General features: G+C 61.9%; 1 protein-coding gene across 15 annotated transcripts in view; it reads left to right on the forward strand.

The window, feature by feature from the left end:
• HSPG2 (heparan sulfate proteoglycan 2) overlaps positions 1–17720 on the forward strand; it is a 456402-nt gene that overhangs the window by 367045 nt on the left and 71637 nt on the right. For all 15 annotated transcript variants that reach the window (XM_073656045.1, XM_073656041.1, XM_073656043.1 and 12 more), the window contains 8 exons: positions 5159–5354; positions 5433–5612; positions 5802–6062; positions 9486–9648; positions 11603–11700; positions 11792–12058; positions 12139–12251; positions 13372–13519. In XM_073656045.1, coding sequence (XP_073512146.1) covers positions 5159–5354; positions 5433–5612; positions 5802–6062; positions 9486–9648; positions 11603–11700; positions 11792–12058; positions 12139–12251; positions 13372–13519 — 1426 coding nt within the window. The remainder of the gene's footprint in view (positions 1–5158; positions 5355–5432; positions 5613–5801; positions 6063–9485; positions 9649–11602; positions 11701–11791; positions 12059–12138; positions 12252–13371; positions 13520–17720) is intronic.

Genomic DNA, 17720 nt, shown 5'->3' on the forward strand with positions numbered 1-17720 from the left:
TATACCGCCCCCCGCACACAGTGTATACCGCACCCCGCACACAGTGTATACCGCCCCCTTATACACAGTGTATACCGCCCCCCGCACACAGTGTATACCGCCCCCTTATACACAGTGTATACCGCCCCCCGCACACAGTGTATACCGCCCCCTTATACACAGTGTATACCGCCCCCCGCACACGGTGTATACTGCCCCCCGCACACAGTGTATACCGCCCCCGCACACAGTGTATACTGCCCCCCGCACACGGTGTATACTGCCCCCCGCACACAGTGTATACTGCCCCCCGCACACGGTGTATACCGCCCCCCGCACACAGTGTATACTGCCCCCCGCACACAGTGTATACCGCCCCCGCACACAGTGTATACCGCCCCCCGCACACAGTGTATACCGCCCCCGCACACAGTGTATACCGCCCCCCGCACACGGTGTATACTGCCCCCCGCACACGGTGTATACTGCCCCCCGCACACAGTGTATACTGCCCCCCGCACACGGTGTATACTGCCCCCCGCACACGGTGTATACCGCCCCCCGCACGCAGTGTATACCACCCCCCGCACGCAGTGTATACCGCCCCCCGCACACAGTGTATACTGCCCCCCGCACACAGTGTATACCGCCCTCGCACACAGTGTATACTGCCCCCCGCACACGGTGTATACTGCCCCCCGCACACAGTGTATACTGCCCCCCGCACACGGTGTATACCGCCCCCCGCACACAGTGTATACTGCCCCCCGCACACAGTGTATACCGCCCCCCGCACACAGTGTATACCGCCCCCCGCACACAGTGTATACTGCCCCCCGCACACAGTGTATACCGCCCCCGCACACAGTGTATACCGCCCCCCGCACACAGTGTATACCGCCCCCCGCACACAGTGTATACTGCCCCCCGCACACGGTGTATACCGCCCCCCGCACACAGTGTATACCGCCCCCCGCACACAGTGTATACCGCCCCCCGCACACAGTGTATACCGCCCCCGCACACAGTGTATACCGCCCCCCGCACACAGTGTATACCGCCCCCCGCACACAGTGTATACCGCCCCCCACACAGTGTATACCGCCCCCCGCACACAGTGTATACCGCCCCCCACACAGTGTATACCGCCCCCCGCACACAGTGTATACTGCCCCCCGCACACAGTGTATACTGCCCCCCGCACACAGTGTATACCGCCCCCCGCACACAGTGTATACCGCCCCCCACACAGTGTATACCGCCCCCCGCACACAGTGTATACCGCCCCCCACACAGTGTATACCGCCCCCCGCACACAGTGTATACCGCCCCCCGCACACAGTGTATACCGCCCCCCGCACACAGTGTATACTGCCCCCCGCACACAGTGCATACCGCCCCCCGCACACAGTGTATACCGCCCCCCGCACACAGTGTATACCGCCCCCCGCACACAGTGTATACCGCCCCCCGCACACAGTGTATACCGCCCCCCGCACGCAGTGTATACCGCCCCCCGCACACGGTGTATACCGCCCCCCGCACACGGTGTATACCGCCCCCGCACACAGTGTATACCGCCCCCCGCACACAGTGTATACCGCCCTGAGCATGCAGTGTATACCGCCCCCCGCACACAGTGTATACCGCCCCCGCACACAGTGTATACCGCCCCCCGCACACAGTGTATACTGCCCCCCGCACACAGTGTATACTGCCCCCCGCACACAGTGTATACCGCCCCCGCACACAGTGTATACCGCCCCCCGCACACAGTGTATACCGCCCCCCACACAGTGTATACCGCCCCCCGCACACAGTGTATACCGCCTCCCGCACACAGTGTATACCGCACCCCACACACAGTGTATACCGCCCCCCGCACACAGTGTATACCGCCCCCCGCACACAGTGTATACCGCCCCCCGCACACGGTGTATACCGCCCCCCACACAGTGTATACCGCCCCCCGCACACAGTGTATACCGCCCCCCGCACACAGTGTATACCGCCCCCCGCACACAGTGTATACCGCCCCCGCACACAGTGTATACCGCACCCCGCACACAGTGTATACCGCACCCCGCACACAGTGTATACCGCCCCCCGCACACAGTGTATACCGCACCCCGCACACAGTGTATACCGCCCCCCGCACACAGTGTATACCGCACTCCGCACACAGTGTATACCGCACTCCGCACACAGTGTATACCGCACTCCGCACACAGTGTATACCACCCCCCGCACACGGTGTATACCGCCCCCCGCACACAGTGTATACCGCCCCCCGCACACAGTGTATACCGCCCCCCGCACACGGTGTATACCGCACACGGTGTATACCGCCCCCCGCACACAGTGTATACCGCACCCCGCACACAGTGTATACCGCACCCCGCACACAGTGTATACCGCCCCCCGCACACAGTGTATACCGTCCTGAGCATGCAGTGTATACCGCCCCCCACACACAGTGTATACCGCCCCCCGCACAGAGTGTATACCGCCCCCCGCACACAGTGTAAACCGCACCCCGCACACGGTGTAAACCGCACCCCGCACACGGTGTATACCGCCCCCCGCACACAGTGAATACTGCCCCCCGCACACGGTGTATACCGCCCCCCGCACAGAGTGTATACCGCACCCCGCACACAGTGTATACCGCACCCCGCACACGGTGTAAACCGCACACGGTGTATACCGCCCCCAGCACACAGTGTATACCGCCCCCCGCACACAGTGTATACCGTCCTGAGCATGCAGTGTATACCGCACTCCGCACACAGTGTATACCGCACCCCGCACACAGTGTATACCGCCCCCCGCACACAGTGTATACCGTCCTGAGCATGCAGTGTATACCGCACCCCGCACACGGTGTAAACCGCACCCCGCACACGGTGTATACCGCCCCCCGCACACAGTGAATACTGCCCCCCGCACACAGTGTATACCGTCCTGAGCATGCAGTGTATACCGCCCCCCGCACAGAGTGTATACCGCACCCCGCACACAGTGTATACCGCACCCCGCACACGGTGTATACCGCCCCCAGCACACAGTGTATACTGCCCCCCGCACACAGTGTATACCGCCCCCCGCACACAGTGTATACCGTCCTGAGCATGCAGTGTATACCGCACCCCGCACACAGTGTATACCGCCCCCCGCACACAGTGTATACTGCCCCCCGCACACAGTGTATACCGCCCCCTTATACAGTGTTTCCCGTCCGCTTACAGAGGAAATGTAGTGACCTCATGAGTTGGGGGGCACAGTTTGGGTTGGGGGGCCACAGTTTGAGTTGGCACACTTTGGTTTGGGCGGGCACACTTTGGGCTGGGGGGGGCACAGTTTGGGTTGGGGGGCCACAGTTTGGGTTTGGGGGGGCACAGTTTGAGGTGGCACAGTTTGGGTTGGGGGGGCAAAGTTTGGGTTGGGTGAGCACAGTTTGGGTTTGAGGGGGCACAGTTTGAGTTGGCACAGTTTGGGTTGGGCTGGCACACTTTGGGTTGGGGGGCCACAGTTTGAGTTGGCACAGTTTGGGTTGGGCGGGCACACTTTGGGCTGGGGGGCCACAGTTTGAGTTGGCACAGTTTGGGTTGGGCGGGCACACTTTGGGCTGGGGGGCCACAGTTTGGGTTGGCAGAGTTTGGGTTTGGGGGGCACAGTTTGAGCTGGCACAGTTTGGGTTGGGCGGGCACACTTTGGGTTGGGCGGGCACACTTTGGGTTTGGGTGGGCACAGTTTGGGTTAGGCGGGCACACTCTGGGTTGGGCGGGCACACTTTGGGTTGGGCGGGCACACTTTGGGTTGGCAGGCACTCTTTGGGTTGGGTGGGCACAGTTTGGGTTGGGTGGGCACAGTTTGGGTTGGGCGGGCACACTTTGGGTTGGGGGGCCACAGTTTGGGTTGGCAGAGTTTGGGTTTGGGGGGGCACAGTTTGAGTTGGCACAGTTTGGGTTGGGCAGGCACACTTTGGGTTGGGCGGGCACAGTTTGGGTTTGGATGGGCACAGTTTGGGTTGGGCGGGCACACTCTGGGTTGGGCGGGCACATTTTGGGTTGGGGGGCACACTTTGGGTTGGGCGGGCACACTTTGGGCTGGCGGGCACTCTTTGGGTTTGATGGGCACAGTTTGGGTTGGGTGGGCACAGTTTGGGTTGGGCGGGCACACTTTGGGTTGGCGGGCACTCTTTGGGTTGGGTGGGCACAGTTTGGATTGGGTGGGCACAGAGCACAGTTTTGGTTGGGGGCCACAGTTTGGGTTTGGGGGGGCACAGTTTGGGTTTGGGGGGGCACAGTTTGAGTTGGCACAGTTTGGGTGTGGCGGGCACACTCTGGGTTGGGCGGGCACACTTTGGGTTGGGGGAGCATAGTTTGGGTTTGGGGGGGCACAGTTTGGGTTTGGGGGGGCACAGTTTGAGTTGGCACACTTTGGGTTGGGCGGGCACACTTTGGGTTGGGGGAGCACAGTTTGGGTTTGGGGGGGCACAGTTTGGGTTTGGGGGGGCACAGTTTGAGTTGGCACAGTTTGGGTTGGGGGGCCACAGTTTGGGTGGGCACAGTTTGGGTTGGGCGGGCACACTCTGGGTTGGGCGGGCACACTTTGGGTTGGGGGAGCACAGTTTGGGTTTGGGGGGGCACAGTTTGGGTTGGCACACTTTGGGTTGGCGGGCACTCTTTGGGTTGGGTGGGCACACTTTGGGTTGGGGGCACAGTTTGGGTTGGGCGTGCACACTCTGGGTTGGGCGGGCACACTTTGGGTTGGGGGAGCACAGTTTGGGTTTGGGGGGGCACAGTTTGGGTTTGGGGGGGCACAGTTTGAGTTGGCACAGTTTGGGTTGGGGGGCCACAGTTTGGGTTTGGGTGGGCACAGTTTGGGTTGGGCGGGCACACTCTGGGTTGGGCGGGCACACTTTGGGTTGGGGGAGCACAATTTGGGTTTGGGGGGGCACAGTTTGGGTTGGGGGGCACAGTTTGAGTTGGCACAGTTTGGGTTGGGCGGGCACACTTTGGGTTGGCGGGCACTCTTTGGATTGGGTGGGCACACTTTGGGTTGGGGGAGCACAGTTTGGGCGGTGTGCGGTGCCGGTGGCCCGTAGACTGTGGCTCAGCGCTCGGTTCTCACCGTCCCTGTGGCCGCTGGGTTCAGGTTCCTCTTTCTGCCGCAGATTCCCTCGGTGAAGCCGGGCGACTCGGGATCTTACACCTGCGTTGGCCACAATCCCGCCGGCTCTGCCCAGGCCGTGGTGGACGTGATTGTTGAAGAGCGAGTCCTGAAGCCGAGCGCTCCGGTGGCCTCCGTGGAGCAGTCGGTGCAGGTGGTCCTGGCCGGGGAGACCGCCACGCTGCGATGCTCTGCTGCAGGTGACCTCGCTCGTCTCTTCACAAATCTTCTCTATTTTATCGGCAGAAACTAAATCCTTCCATTTCTTTCTTCTGCAGGAAACCCGACTCCGAGCATCTCGTGGTCCAAGCTGCGGGCGCCGCTGCCCTGGCAGCACCAGGTGGTGGACGGCAGCCTGGTCATCCCCCGAGTGGCGCAGCAGGACTCCGGCCAGTACATCTGCAACGCCTCCAACGCCGACGGCCACGCCGAGGTCTCCATCACCCTGGACGTGGAAAGTAAGAGATGCTCTGCAGCGCCGCCGCGACAATCTGCAGCACCTGAGCTCTTACTGAGGCCTGCACCCACACCCAGTTCACCGATACCGGGCACCTGTGCAGATGGTGCACTGACTATAGGGTACATGTGGAGATGGTGTTATTGTGAGGATTCGGCTTCAGTGCCCTCCTTTTTCCGTTTTCCCCCAGACCCGCCGTACGCCACTACCCTCCCCGATGAACTGTCCGTCAGTGTCGGTGAGCCCATCCGGTTGCAGTGTTTGGCGCACGGCACTCCTCCTCTTAAATTCCAGTGGAGTAAAGTGAACGGTTCTGTGCCGCGCTCCGCCGAGCTGCGTGACGGCGTCCTGCTCATCAGTCGGGCGGCAGCCGCAGACGCCGGCACCTACCGCTGTGCGGTCAGTAACAAGGTTGGAGAAAGCGCGGCCCTGACCCAGATCAGTGTCATAGGTGAGTGATGGGGTCTCGCACATTGTATTGCCTTGGGGGTCTCCGCCATGTTGTATCGCCTCAGGGGTCTCCGCCATGTTGTATCGCCTCGGGGGTCTCCGCCATGTTGTATCGCCTCGGGGTCTCCGCCATGTTGTATCGCCTCGGTGGTCTCCACCATGTTGTATCGCCTCGGGGTTTCCGCCATGTTGTATCGCCTCGGGGGTCTCCACCATGTTGTATCGCCTCGGTGGTCTCCGCCATGTTGTATTGCCTCGGGGTTCTCTGCCATGTATTGCCTCGGGTGTCTCCGCCATGTTGTATCTCCTCGGGGTTCTCCGCCATGTATCGCCTTGGGGGTCTCCACCATGTTGTATCGCCTCGGGTGTCTCCGCCATGTTGTATCGCCTCGGGTGTCTCCGCCATGTTGTATCGCCTCGGGTGTCTCCGCCATGTTGTATCGCCTCAGGGGTCTCCACCATGTTGTATCGCCTCGGGGTTCTCTGCCATGTATTGCCTCGGGGGTCTCCGCCATGTATTGCCTTGGTGGTCTCCACCATGTTGTATCGCCTCGGTGGTCTCCACCATGTTGTATCGCCTCGGGGTCTCCGCCATGTTGTATCGCCTCGGGGGTCTCCGCCATGTTGTATCGCCTCGGGGGTCTCCGCCATGTTGTATCGCCTCGGGGTTCTCTGCCATGTATTGCCTCGGGTGTCTCCGCCATGTATTGCCTCGGGGGTCTCCGCCATGTTGTATCGCCTCGGTGGTCTCCACCATGTTGTATTGCCTTGGGTGTCTCTGCCATGTTGTATCGCCTCGGTGGTCTCCACCATGTTGTATTGCCTTGGGTGTCTCTGCCATGTATTGCCTCGGGTGTCTCCGCCATGTATTGCCTCGGGTGTCTCCGCCATGTTGTATCGCCTCTGGTGTCTCCGCCATGTTGTATCGCCTCGGTGGTCTCCGCCATGTTGTATCGCCTCGGTGGTCTCCGCCATGTTGTATCGCCTCGGGTGTCTCCGCCATGTTGTATCGCCTCGGTGGTCTCCGCCATGTTGTATCGCCTCGGGTGTCTCCGCCATGTTGTATCGCCTCGGGGTCTCCGCCATGTTGTATCGCCTCGGTGGTCTCCACCATGTTGTATCGCCTCGGGGGTCTCCGCCATGTTGTATTGCCTCGGGGGTCTCCGCCATGTTGTATCGCCTTGGGGGTCTCTGCCATGTATTGCCTCGGGTGTCTCCGCCATGTATTGCCTCGGGTGTCTCCACCATGTTGTATCGCCTCGGGGGTCTCCGGCTTGTATTGCCTCGGGGGTCTCCGCCATGTTGTATCGCCTCGGTGGTCTCCACCATGTTGTATCGCCTCGGGGGTCTCCGCCATGTTGTATTGCCTCGGGGGTCTCCGCCATGATGTATCGCCTTGGGGGTCTCTGCCATGTATTGCCTCGGGTGTCTCCACCATCTTGTATCGCCTCGGGTGTCTCCGCCATGTATTGCCTCGGGTGTCTCCACCATGTTGTATCGCCTCGGGGGTCTCCGCCATGTATTGCCTCGGGGGTCTCCGCCATGTTGTATCGCCTCGGTGGTCTCCACCATGTTATATCGCCTCGGGGGTCTCCGCCATGTTGTATTGCCTCGGGGGTCTCCGCCATGTTGTATCGCCTCGGTGGTCTCCGCCATGTTGTATCGCCTTGGGGGTCTCTGCCATGTATTGCCTCGGGTGTCTCCGCCATGTATTGCCTCGGGTGTCTCCACCATGTTGTATCGCCTCTGGGGTCTCCGCCATGTATTGCCTCGGGGGTCTCCGCCATGTTGTATCGCCTCGGGGGTCTCCGCCATGTTGTATCGCCTCGGTGGTCTCCGCCATGTTGTATCGCCTCGGGGGTCTCCGCCATGTTGTATTGCCTCGGGGGTCTCCGCCATGTTGTATCGCCTTGGGGGTCTCCGCCATGTTGTATCGCCTCGGGGGTCTTCGCCATGTATTGCCTCGGGGGTCTCCGCCATGTTGTATCGCCTCGGGGGTCTCCGCCATGTATTGCCTCGGGTGTCTCCGCCATGTATTGCCTCGGGTGTCTCCACCATGTTGTATCGCCTCGGGTGTCTCCACCATGTTGTATCGCCTCGGGGTCTCCGCCATGTATTGCCTCGGGGGTCTCCGCCATGTTTTATCGCCTCGGTGGTCTCCGCCATGTTGTATTGCCTCGGGGGTCTCCGCCATGTTGTATCGCCTTGGGGGTCTCTGCCATGTATTGCCTCGGGTGTCTCCGCCATGTATTGCCTCGGGTGTCTCCACCATGTTGTATCGCCTCTGGTGTCTCCGCCATGTATTGCCTCGGTGGTCTCCGCCATGTTGTATCGCCTTGGGGGTCTCCGCCATGTTGTATTGCCTCGGGGGTCTCCGCCATGTTGTATCGCCTTGGGGGTCTCCGCCATGTTGTATCGCCTCGGGGGTCTTCGCCATGTATTGCCTCGTGGGTCTCCGCCATGTTGTATCGCCTCGGTGGTCTCCGCCATGTTGTATTGCCTCTGGGGTCTCCGCCATGTTGTATCGCCTCTGGGGTCTCCGCCATGTATTGCCTCGGGTGTCTCCGCCATGTATTGCCTCGGGTGTCTCCACCATGTTGTATCACCTCGGGTGTCTCCACCATGTTGTATCGCCTCGGGGTCTCCGCCATGTATTGCTTCGGGGGTCTCCGCCATGTATTGCTTCGGGGGTCTCCGCCATGTTGTATCGCCTCGGTGGTCTCTGCCATGTTGTATTGCCTCGGGGGTCTCCGCCATGTTGTATCGCCTTGGGGGTCTCTGCCATGTATTGCCTCGGGTGTCTCCGCCATGTATTGCCTCGGGTGTCTCCACCATGTTGTATCGCCTCGGGGGTCTCCGCCATGTATTGCCTCGGGGGTCTCCGCCATGTATTGCCTCGGGGGTCTCCGCCATGTATTGCCTCGGGGGTCTCTGCCATGTTGTATCGCCTCGGGGGTCTCCGCCATGTTGTATCGCCTCGGGGGTCTCCGCCATGTTGTATTGCCTCGGGGGTCTCCGCCATGTTGTATCGCCTTGGGGGTCTCTGCCATGTATTGCCTCGGGTGTCTCCACCATGTTGTATCGCCTCGGGTGTCTCCACCATGTTGTATCGCCTCGGGGGTCTCCGCCATGTATTGCCTCGGGGGTCTCCGCCATGTTGTATCGCCTCGGGGGTCTCCACCATGTTGTATCGCCTCGGGGGTCTCCGCCATGTTGTATTGCCTCGGTGGTCTCCGCCATGTTGTATTGCCTCGGGGGTCTCCGCCATGTTGTATCGCCTTGGGGGTCTCCGCCATGTTGTATCGCCTCGGGGGTCTCCGCCATGTTGTATCGCCTCGGGGGTCTCCACATCCTGGGGTCGGCCGTGTCCCGCTGCCCTCCTCACGTCTGGTGCTCACTGACTTCTCGCTTTTCCTCTCTGCAGCTCCCTTTTCGGTCCGGGTGTCTCCTCAGGTCGACACCAAGGCTGTGAGTGACACGGCGGAGTTCACCTGCTCCGTTCTCGGAGATCCCCGGGCAAAGATCCAGTGGATTAAAGAGGGCGGAGATCTCCCATCTAATCACAGAGTGGAAGGGGCCCGAATCCGGTAAGAGGGTCTCACTCCGGACCCCTGCTCATTCCCCCCTCAGATCTGACCCCTGGGTGATGGGAATACCGCGCCGTGTACGGCCACCGGGCATCAACAATAAAGCCGTATAGCGACCCCGAGAGCCGGTCATCTACTGACTGCGGAGGGTATGACCACGGGGACCACCACAGTCCTGAGAATGGGGCCCATCTGTATGGAGCACAGTTCCTCTGGTCCAGTCCTTGTCTGTGGGGCCACAAGAGAAAGCGGAGCACCGGCCTCACCTCCACCTCATTCAGGCAAAGCCCCCCGTTCAGGGGTCGATAAGACCCCAGAGGTCAGTTTGAGACCCCATGGAAAATTGTGGGAACACGTCCCCGAGCAGCCATCATCAAAGCCCGGTGTGCAGCGCCTCTGCTCATGGGGCCGCCATCGCTCCTGTGGGTTATGCTGGAGACGTCTCATCTGCGAGTCACTTATACTCCGAGGATAATTACTGATCACCCCAATATTATGGAAAAGCCCGTCACCCCGAGGTCTGGCCCCGTGTGTTCACCCCAAGGTCTAGCCCGTCACCCCGAGGTCTGACCTGTCACCCCGAGGTCTGGCCCCGTGTGTTCACCCCAAGGTCTAGCCCGTCACCCCGAGGTCTGACCTGTCACCCCGAGGTCTGGCCCCGTGTGTTCACCCCAAGGTCTAGCCCGTCACCCCGAGGTCTGACCTGTCACCCCGAGGTCTGGCCCCGTGTGTTCACCCCGAGGTCTGGCCCGTCACCCCGAGGTCTGACCTGTCACCCCGAGGTCTGGCCCCGTGTGTTCACCCCGAGGTCTGGCCCCGTGTGTTCACCCCGAGGTCTGACCTGTCACCCCGAGGTCTGGCCCCGTGTGTTCACCCCTAGGTCTGGCCCGTCACCCCGAGGTCTGACCTGTCACCCCGAGGTCTGGCCCCGTGTGTTCACCCCTAGGTCTGGCCCGTCACCCCGAGGTCTGACCTGTCACCCCGAGGTCTGGCCCCGTGTGTTCACCCTGATGTCTAGCCCCATGTGTTCACCCCGAGGTCTGACCTGTCACCCCGAGGTCTGGCCCCGTGTGTTCACCCTGAGGTCTGGCCCCGTGTGTTCTCCCCGAGGTCTGGCCCGTCACCCCGAGGTCTGACCCGTCACCCCGAGGTCTGACCTGTCACCTCGATGTCTGGCCCCGTGTGTTCACCCCGAGGTCTGGCCCGTCACCCCGAGGTCTGACCTGTCACCCCAAGGTCTGGCCCCCTGTGTTCACCCTAAGGTCTGACCTGTCACCCCGAGGTCTGGCCCCGTGTGTTCACCCCGAGGTCTAGACCGTCACCCCGAGGTCTGACCTGTCACCCCAAGGTCTGGCCCCGTGTGTTGACCCCGAGGTCTGGCCCCGTGTGTTGACCCCGAGGTCTGGCCCCGTGTGTTGACCCCGAAGGTCTGGCCCCGTGTGTTGACCCCGAGGTCTGGCCCCGTGTGTTCACCCCGAGGTCTAGCCCCGTGTGTTCACCCCGAGGTCTGGCCCCGTGTGTTCACCCTGAGTTCTAGACCGTCACCCCGAGGTCTGGCCCCGTGTGTTCACCCTGAGGTCTAGACTGTCACCCCGAGGTCTGACCTGTCACCCCGAGGTCTGGCCCCGTGTGTTCACCCCGAGGTCTAGACCGTCACCCCGAGGTCTGACCTGTCACCCCGAGGTCTTGCCCCGTGTGTTGACCCCGAGGTCTGGCCCCGTGTGTTGACCCCGAGGTCTGGCCCCGTGTGTTGACCCCGAGGTCTGGCCCCGTGTGTTGACCCCGAGGTCTGGCCCCGTGTGTTGACCCCGAGGTCTGGCCCCGTGTGTTGACCCCGAGGTCTGGCCCCGTGTGTTGACCCCGAGGTCTGGCCCCGTGTGTTGACCCCGAGGTCTGGCCCCGTGTGTTGACCCTGTCAGTGACCCCATGGTCTGACCCCATTTGTTCACCCCAGGATCACCAACTTGGAGCGCGGGAATGAAGGCGTCTATACATGCCGAGCCAGCAGCAGGTTGGGTCAGGTCCAAGACAGTGGAAAGCTGGTGGTCCAAGGTGAGTGCCAGGACCCCGCACCGGCCGGGTTGTGCTGGAGCGGGTCTGTCCCGGACACACCCACACACTATGTCCATCTTCTTGCCATCAGTGCTGCCGACTGTCAGAATTAACATCCGCACCTCGGTGCAGACCGTCCTGGCCGGAAACTCTGTGGAGTTTGAATGTCTTGCCATTGGGGACCCTCGTGCCAAAGTCACGTGGAGCAAAGTGGGCGGCCGTCTGCCGAGCGATGCCGTTGTGAGCGGCGGCATGCTGCGGATGGAGCAGGTGAAGCAGTCAGACGCCGGACAGTACCGCTGCACGGCCACCAATGACGTGGGCGAGGTGCAGTCTCATGTCATCCTCCACGTGCAGTGTAAGGCAACGCTCTTGTTTAATCTCCTCTTCTTCTTCCCCTTAATATCTCCTGACTCATCATCGTCTTCATCTTCACAGCCGTCCCGCAGATCGCTGCCCAGCCGGAGATGAAGGAGATCACAACCGGATCCACTGCCGTCTTCCCCTGCCTGGCATCTGGATTCCCGGTGCCTGAAATCACATGGACTAAGGTACTGCGTGTGCGGCTCTCCACTCGGGGTACACCACCACATGGGGGCAGTCAGAGGGCCCCCCAGTACCCGGGGTACACCATCACGTGGGCAGTCAGAGAGCCTCCCCTGTACCTGGGGTACACCACCATATGTGAGCAATCGGAGAGCCTCCCCTGTACCCGTGCTACAGCACCACATGTGAGCAGTCAGAGGGCCCCCCAGTACCCGGGGTACACCATCACGTGGGCAGTCAGAGTGCCCCCCAGTACCCGGGGTACACCATCACGTGGGCAGTCAGAGTGCCCCCCAGTACCCGGGGTACACCACCACATGTGAGCAGTCGAAGAGCCTCCCCTGTACCCGGGGTACACCACCATATGAGCAGTCGGAGAGCCTCCCCTGTACCTGGGATACACCACCATATGTGAGCAGTCGGAGAGCCTCCCCTGTACCTGGGATACACCACCACATGAGCAGTCGGAGAGCCTCCCCTGTACCCGGGGTACACCACCACATGAGCAGTCAGAGAGTCTCCCCTGTACCCGGGGTACACCAGCACGTGGGCAGTCAGATGGACCCCCAGTACCCGGGCTACAGCACCACATGTGAGCAGTCAGAGGGCCCCCCAGTACCCGGGGTACACCATCACATGTGAGCAGTCAGAGAGCCTCCCCTGTACCCGGGATACACCACCACATGAGCAGTCGGAAAGCCTCCCCTGTACCCGGGGTACACCACCACATGAGCAGTCGGAGAGCCTCCCCTGTACCCGGGGTACACCACCACATGAGCAGTCGGAGAGCCTCCCCTGTACCCGGGGTACACCACCACATGAGCAGTCAGAGAGCCTCCCCTGTACCCGGGATACACCACAACATGAGCAGTCGGAGAGCCTCCCCTGTACCCGGGGTACACCACCACATGAGCAGTCGGAGAGCCTCCCCTGTACCCGGGGTACACCACCACATGAGCAGTCGGAGAGCCTCCCCTGTACCCGGGGTACACCACCACATGAGCAGTCGGAGAGCCTCCCCTGTACCCGGGGTACACCACCACATGAGCAGTCGGAGAGCCTCCCTGTAGATATATATGTACATATGATGTTTGGGCCGTCTGACTCTCCTCTATTTTGTGACAGCTGGAGGGCGACCTCCCCAGTGACGCTGGAATAGAGAACAACGTCCTGACCATACCGTCTGTGAAGCCTGAAGATGCCGGCACTTACGTGTGCACCGCTGCCAACCGCCAGGGCAGAGTAACCGCCTTCTCCATGCTGAAAGTGCGAGGTGAGACAGTGTATGAAGAGAATCCACAGGGTTCATTATCTCCATCTATAGACGGTTCTTGATATGGGGAAGGCTATGGGGCTGTGTGTTGTCCTACAGAGGTCCGTCCATGGGCAGAGTGTTGTTCAGCAGATGTCCTTCTCCGGGGCTGAGTCTTGTTCGGCAGAGGTCCGGCTCCGGGGCTGTGTGTTGTTCGGCAGAGGTCCGGCTCCGGGGCTGTGTGTTGTCCGGCAGAGGTCCCGCTCCGGGGCTGTGTGTTGTCTGGCAGAGGTCCGGCTCTGGGGCTGTGTGTTGTCCGGCAGAGGTCCGGCTCCGGGGCTGTGTGTTGTCAAGCAGAGGTCCGGCTCTGGGGCTGTGTCTTGTTCGGCAGAGGTCCAGCTCTGGGGTTGTGTCTTGTTCGGCAGAGGTCCGGCTCTGGGGCTGTGTGTTGTTCGGCAGAGGTCCGGCTCTGGGGCTGTGTCTTGTTCGGCAGAAGTCTGGCTCTGGGGCTGTGTCTTGTTCGGCAGAGGTCCGGCTCCGGGGCTGTGTGTTGTCCGGCAGAGGTCCGGCTCTGGGGCTGTGTCTTGTTCGGCAGAGGTCCGGCTCCGGGGCTCTGTGTTGTCCGGCAGAGGTCCGGCTCTGGGGCTGTGTCTTGTTCGGCAGAGGTCTGGCTCTGGGGCTGTGTGTTGTCCAGCAGAGGTCCGGCTCTGGGGCTGTGTCTTGTTCGGCAGAGGTCCGGCTCTGGGGCTGTGTGTTGTCTGGCAGAGGTCCGGCTCTGGGGCTGTGTGTTGTCCGGCAGAGGTCCGGCTCTGGGGCTGTGTGTTGTCCGGCAGAGGTCCGGCTCTGGGGCTGTGTCTTGTTCGGCAGAGGTTCGGCTCGGGGGCTGTGTGTTGTCCAGCAGAGGTCCGGCTCTGGGGCTGTGTCTTGTTCAGCAGAGGTCCGGCTCTGGGGCTGTGTGTTGTCCGGCAGAGGTCCGGCTCTGGGGTTTTGTCTTGTTCGGCAGAGGTCCGGCTCCGGGGCTGTGTGTTGTCCGGCAGAAGTCTGGCTCTGGGGCTGTGTGTTGTTCGGCAGAGGTCTGGCTCCGGGGCTGTGTCTTGTTCGGCAGAGGTCCGGCTCCGGGGCTGTGTCTTGTTCGGCAGAGGTCCGGCTCTGGGGTTTTGTCTTGTTCGGCAGAGGTCCGGCTCTGGGGTTTTGTCTTGTTCGGCAGAGGTCCGGCTCCGGGGCTGTGTGTTGTCCGGCAGGGGTCCGGCTCCGGGGCTGTGTGTTGTTCGGCAGAGGTCCGGCTCTGGGGTTTTGTATTGTTCGGCAGAGGTCCGGCTCCGGGGCTGTGTGTTGTCCGGCAGAAGTCTGGCTCTGGGGCTGTGTGTTGTTCGGCAGAGGTCTGGCTCCGGGGCTGTGTCTTGTTCGGCAGAGGTCCGGCTCCGGGGCTGTGTCTTGTTCGGCAGAGGTCCGGCTCTGGGGTTTTGTCTTGTTCGGCAGAGGTCCGGCTCTGGGGTTTTGTCTTGTTCGGCAGAGGTCCGGCTCTGGGGTTTTGTCTTGTTCGGCAGAGGTCCGGCTCTGGGGTTGTGTCTTGTTCGGCAGAGGTCCGGCTCTGGGATTTTGTCTTGTTCGGCAGAGGTCCGACTCCGGGGCTGTGTCTTGTTCGGCAGAGGTACGGCTCTGGGGCTGTGTCTTGTTCAGCAGAAGTCTGGCTCTGGGGCTGTGTGTTGTTCGGCAGAGGTCCAGCTCTGGGATTTTGTCTTGTTCTGCAGAGGTCCAGCTCTGGGGCTGTGTGTTGTCCGGCAGAGGTCCGGCTCTGGGGCTGTGTGTTGTTCGGCAGAGGTCCGGCTCTGGGGCTGTGTCTTGTTCGGCAGAGGTCCGGCTCTGGGGCTGTGTGTTGTTCGGCAGAGGTCTGGCTCCGGGGCTGTGTGTTGTCCGGCAGAGGTCCGGCTCCGGGGTCTTATATTGTTCGGCAGAGGTCCGGCTCTGGGGCTGTGTCTTGTTCAGCAGAGGTCCGGCTCTGGTGCTGTGTGTTGTCCGGCAAAGGTCCGGCTCCGGGGTCTTATATTGTTCGGCAGAGGTCCGGCTCTGGGGCTGTGTCTTGTTCGGCAGAGGTCCGGCTCTGGGGCTGTGTCTTGTTCGGCAGAGGTCCGGCTCTGGGGCTGTGTCTTGTTCGGCAGAGGTCCAGCTCTGGGGCTGTGTGTTGTCCTGCAGAGGTCTGGCTCCGGGGCTGTGTGTTGTCCGGCAGAGGTCTGGCTCCGGGGTCTTATATTGTTCTTGTTGGCTCTGGGGCTGTGTCTTGTTCGGCAGAGGTCCAGCTCTGGGGCTGTGTGTTGTCCGGCAGAGGTCCGGCTCTGGGGTTTTGTCTTGTTCGGCAGAGGTCCGGCTCTGGGGCTGTGTCTTGTTCGGCAGAGGTCCGGCTCTGGGGCTGTGTCTTGTTCGGCAGAGGTCCGGCTCTGGGGCTGTGTGTTGTCCGGCAGAGGTCCGGCTCTGGGGTTGTGTCTTGTTCGGCAGAGGTCCGGCTCTGGGGCTGTGTGTTGTTCGGCAGAGGTCCGGCTCCGGGGCTGTGTGTTGCCCTGCAGAGGTCCGGCTCCGGGGCTGTGTGTTGTCCGGCAGAGGTCCGGCTCCGGGGCTGTGTGTTGTCCGGCAGAGGTCCGGCTCCGGGGTCTTATATTGTTCTTGTTGGCTCTGGGGCTGTGTCTAGTTCGGCAGAGGTCCAGCTCTGGGGCTGTGTGTTGTCCTGCAGAGGTCTGGCTCCGGGGTCTTATATTGTTCGGCAGAGGTCCGGCTCCGGGGCCGTGTCTTGTTCGGCAGAGGTCCGGCTCTGGTGCTGTGTGTTGTCCGGCAGAGGTCCGGCTCCGGGGTCTTATATTGTTCGGCAGAGGTCCGGCTCCGGGGCTGTGTCTTGTTCAGCAGAGGTCCGGCTCCGGGGCTGTGTGTTGTCCAGCAGAGGTCCGGCTCTGGGGCTGTGTGTTGTCCGGCAGAGGTCCGGCTCTGGGGTTTTGTCTTGTTCTGCAGAGGTCCGGCTCTGGGGCTGTGTGTTGTCCAGCAGAGGTCTGGCTCCGGGGCTGTGTGTTGTTCAGCCGAGGTCCGGCTCTGGGGCTGTGTGTTGTTCAGCAGAGGTCCGGCTCCGGGGCTGTGTGTTGTTCGGCAGAGTTCCGTCTCTGATGTTTTGTATTGTTCGGCAAAGGTCCGGCTCCGGGGCTGTGTGTTGTCCGGCAGAAGTCTGGCTCTGGGGCTGTTTGTTGTTCGGCAGAGGTCTGGCTCCGGGGCTGTGTGTTGTCTGGCAGAGGGTCCTGCTCCGGGGCTGTGTGTTGTTCGGCAGAGGTCCGGCTCCGGGGCTGTGTGTTGTCCGGCAGAAGTCTGGCTCTGGGGCTGTGTGTTGTCCAGCAGAGGTCCGGCTCTGGGGCTGTGTGTTGTTCAGCAGAGGTCCGGCTCTGGGGCTGTGTGTTGTTCAGCAGAGGTCCGGCTCTGGGGCTGTGTCTTGTTCGGCAGAGGTCCGGCTCTGGGGCTGTGTCTTGTTCGGCAGAGGTCCGGCTCTGGGGCTGTGTGTTGTCCAGCAGAGGTCTGGCTCCGGGGCTGTGTGTTGTCCTGCAGAGGTCCGGCTCCGGGGCTGTGTGTTGTCCGGCAGAGGTCCGGCTCTGGGGTTTTGTCTTGTTCGGCAGAGGTCCAGCTCTGGGGCTGTGTGTTGTTCAGCAGAGGTCCGGCTCTGGGGCTGTGTGTTGTTCAGCAGAGGTCCAGCTCCGGGGCTGTGTCTTGTCCGGCAGAGGTCCGGCTCCGGGGCTGTGTCTTGTTCGGCAGAGGTCCGGCTCTGGGGCTGTGTGTTGTCTGGCAGAGGTCCGGCTCCGGGGCTGTGTGTTGTCCAGCAGAGGTTCGGTTCCGGGGCTCTGTGTTGTCCGGCAGAGGTCCGGCTCTGGGGTTTTGTATTGTTCGGCAGAGGTCCGGCTCCGGGGCTGTGTGTTGTCCGGCAGAAGTCTGGCTCTGGGGCTGTGTGTTGTCCAGCAGAGGTCCTCCAGCTCTGGGATTTTGTCTTGTTCTGCAGAGGTCCGGCTCTGGGGCTGTGTGTTGTCTGGCAGAGGTCCAGCTCCGGGGCTGTGTGTTGTTCAGCAGAGGTTCGGTTCCGGGGCTCTGTGTTGTCCGGCAGAGGTCCTTCTCCGGGGCTGTGTGTTGTTCGGCAGAGGTCTGGCTCCGGTGCTGTGTGTTGTCCGGCAGAAGTCTGGCTCTGGGGCTGTGTGTTGTCCAG

The sequence above is a fragment of the Phyllobates terribilis genome, unplaced genomic scaffold, assembly GCF_046119375.1.
Source record: "Phyllobates terribilis strain yellow unplaced genomic scaffold, ASM4611937v1 Scaffold_12__6_contigs__length_324123572, whole genome shotgun sequence".
NCBI classification, from domain to species: Eukaryota; Metazoa; Chordata; class Amphibia; order Anura; family Dendrobatidae; genus Phyllobates; species Phyllobates terribilis.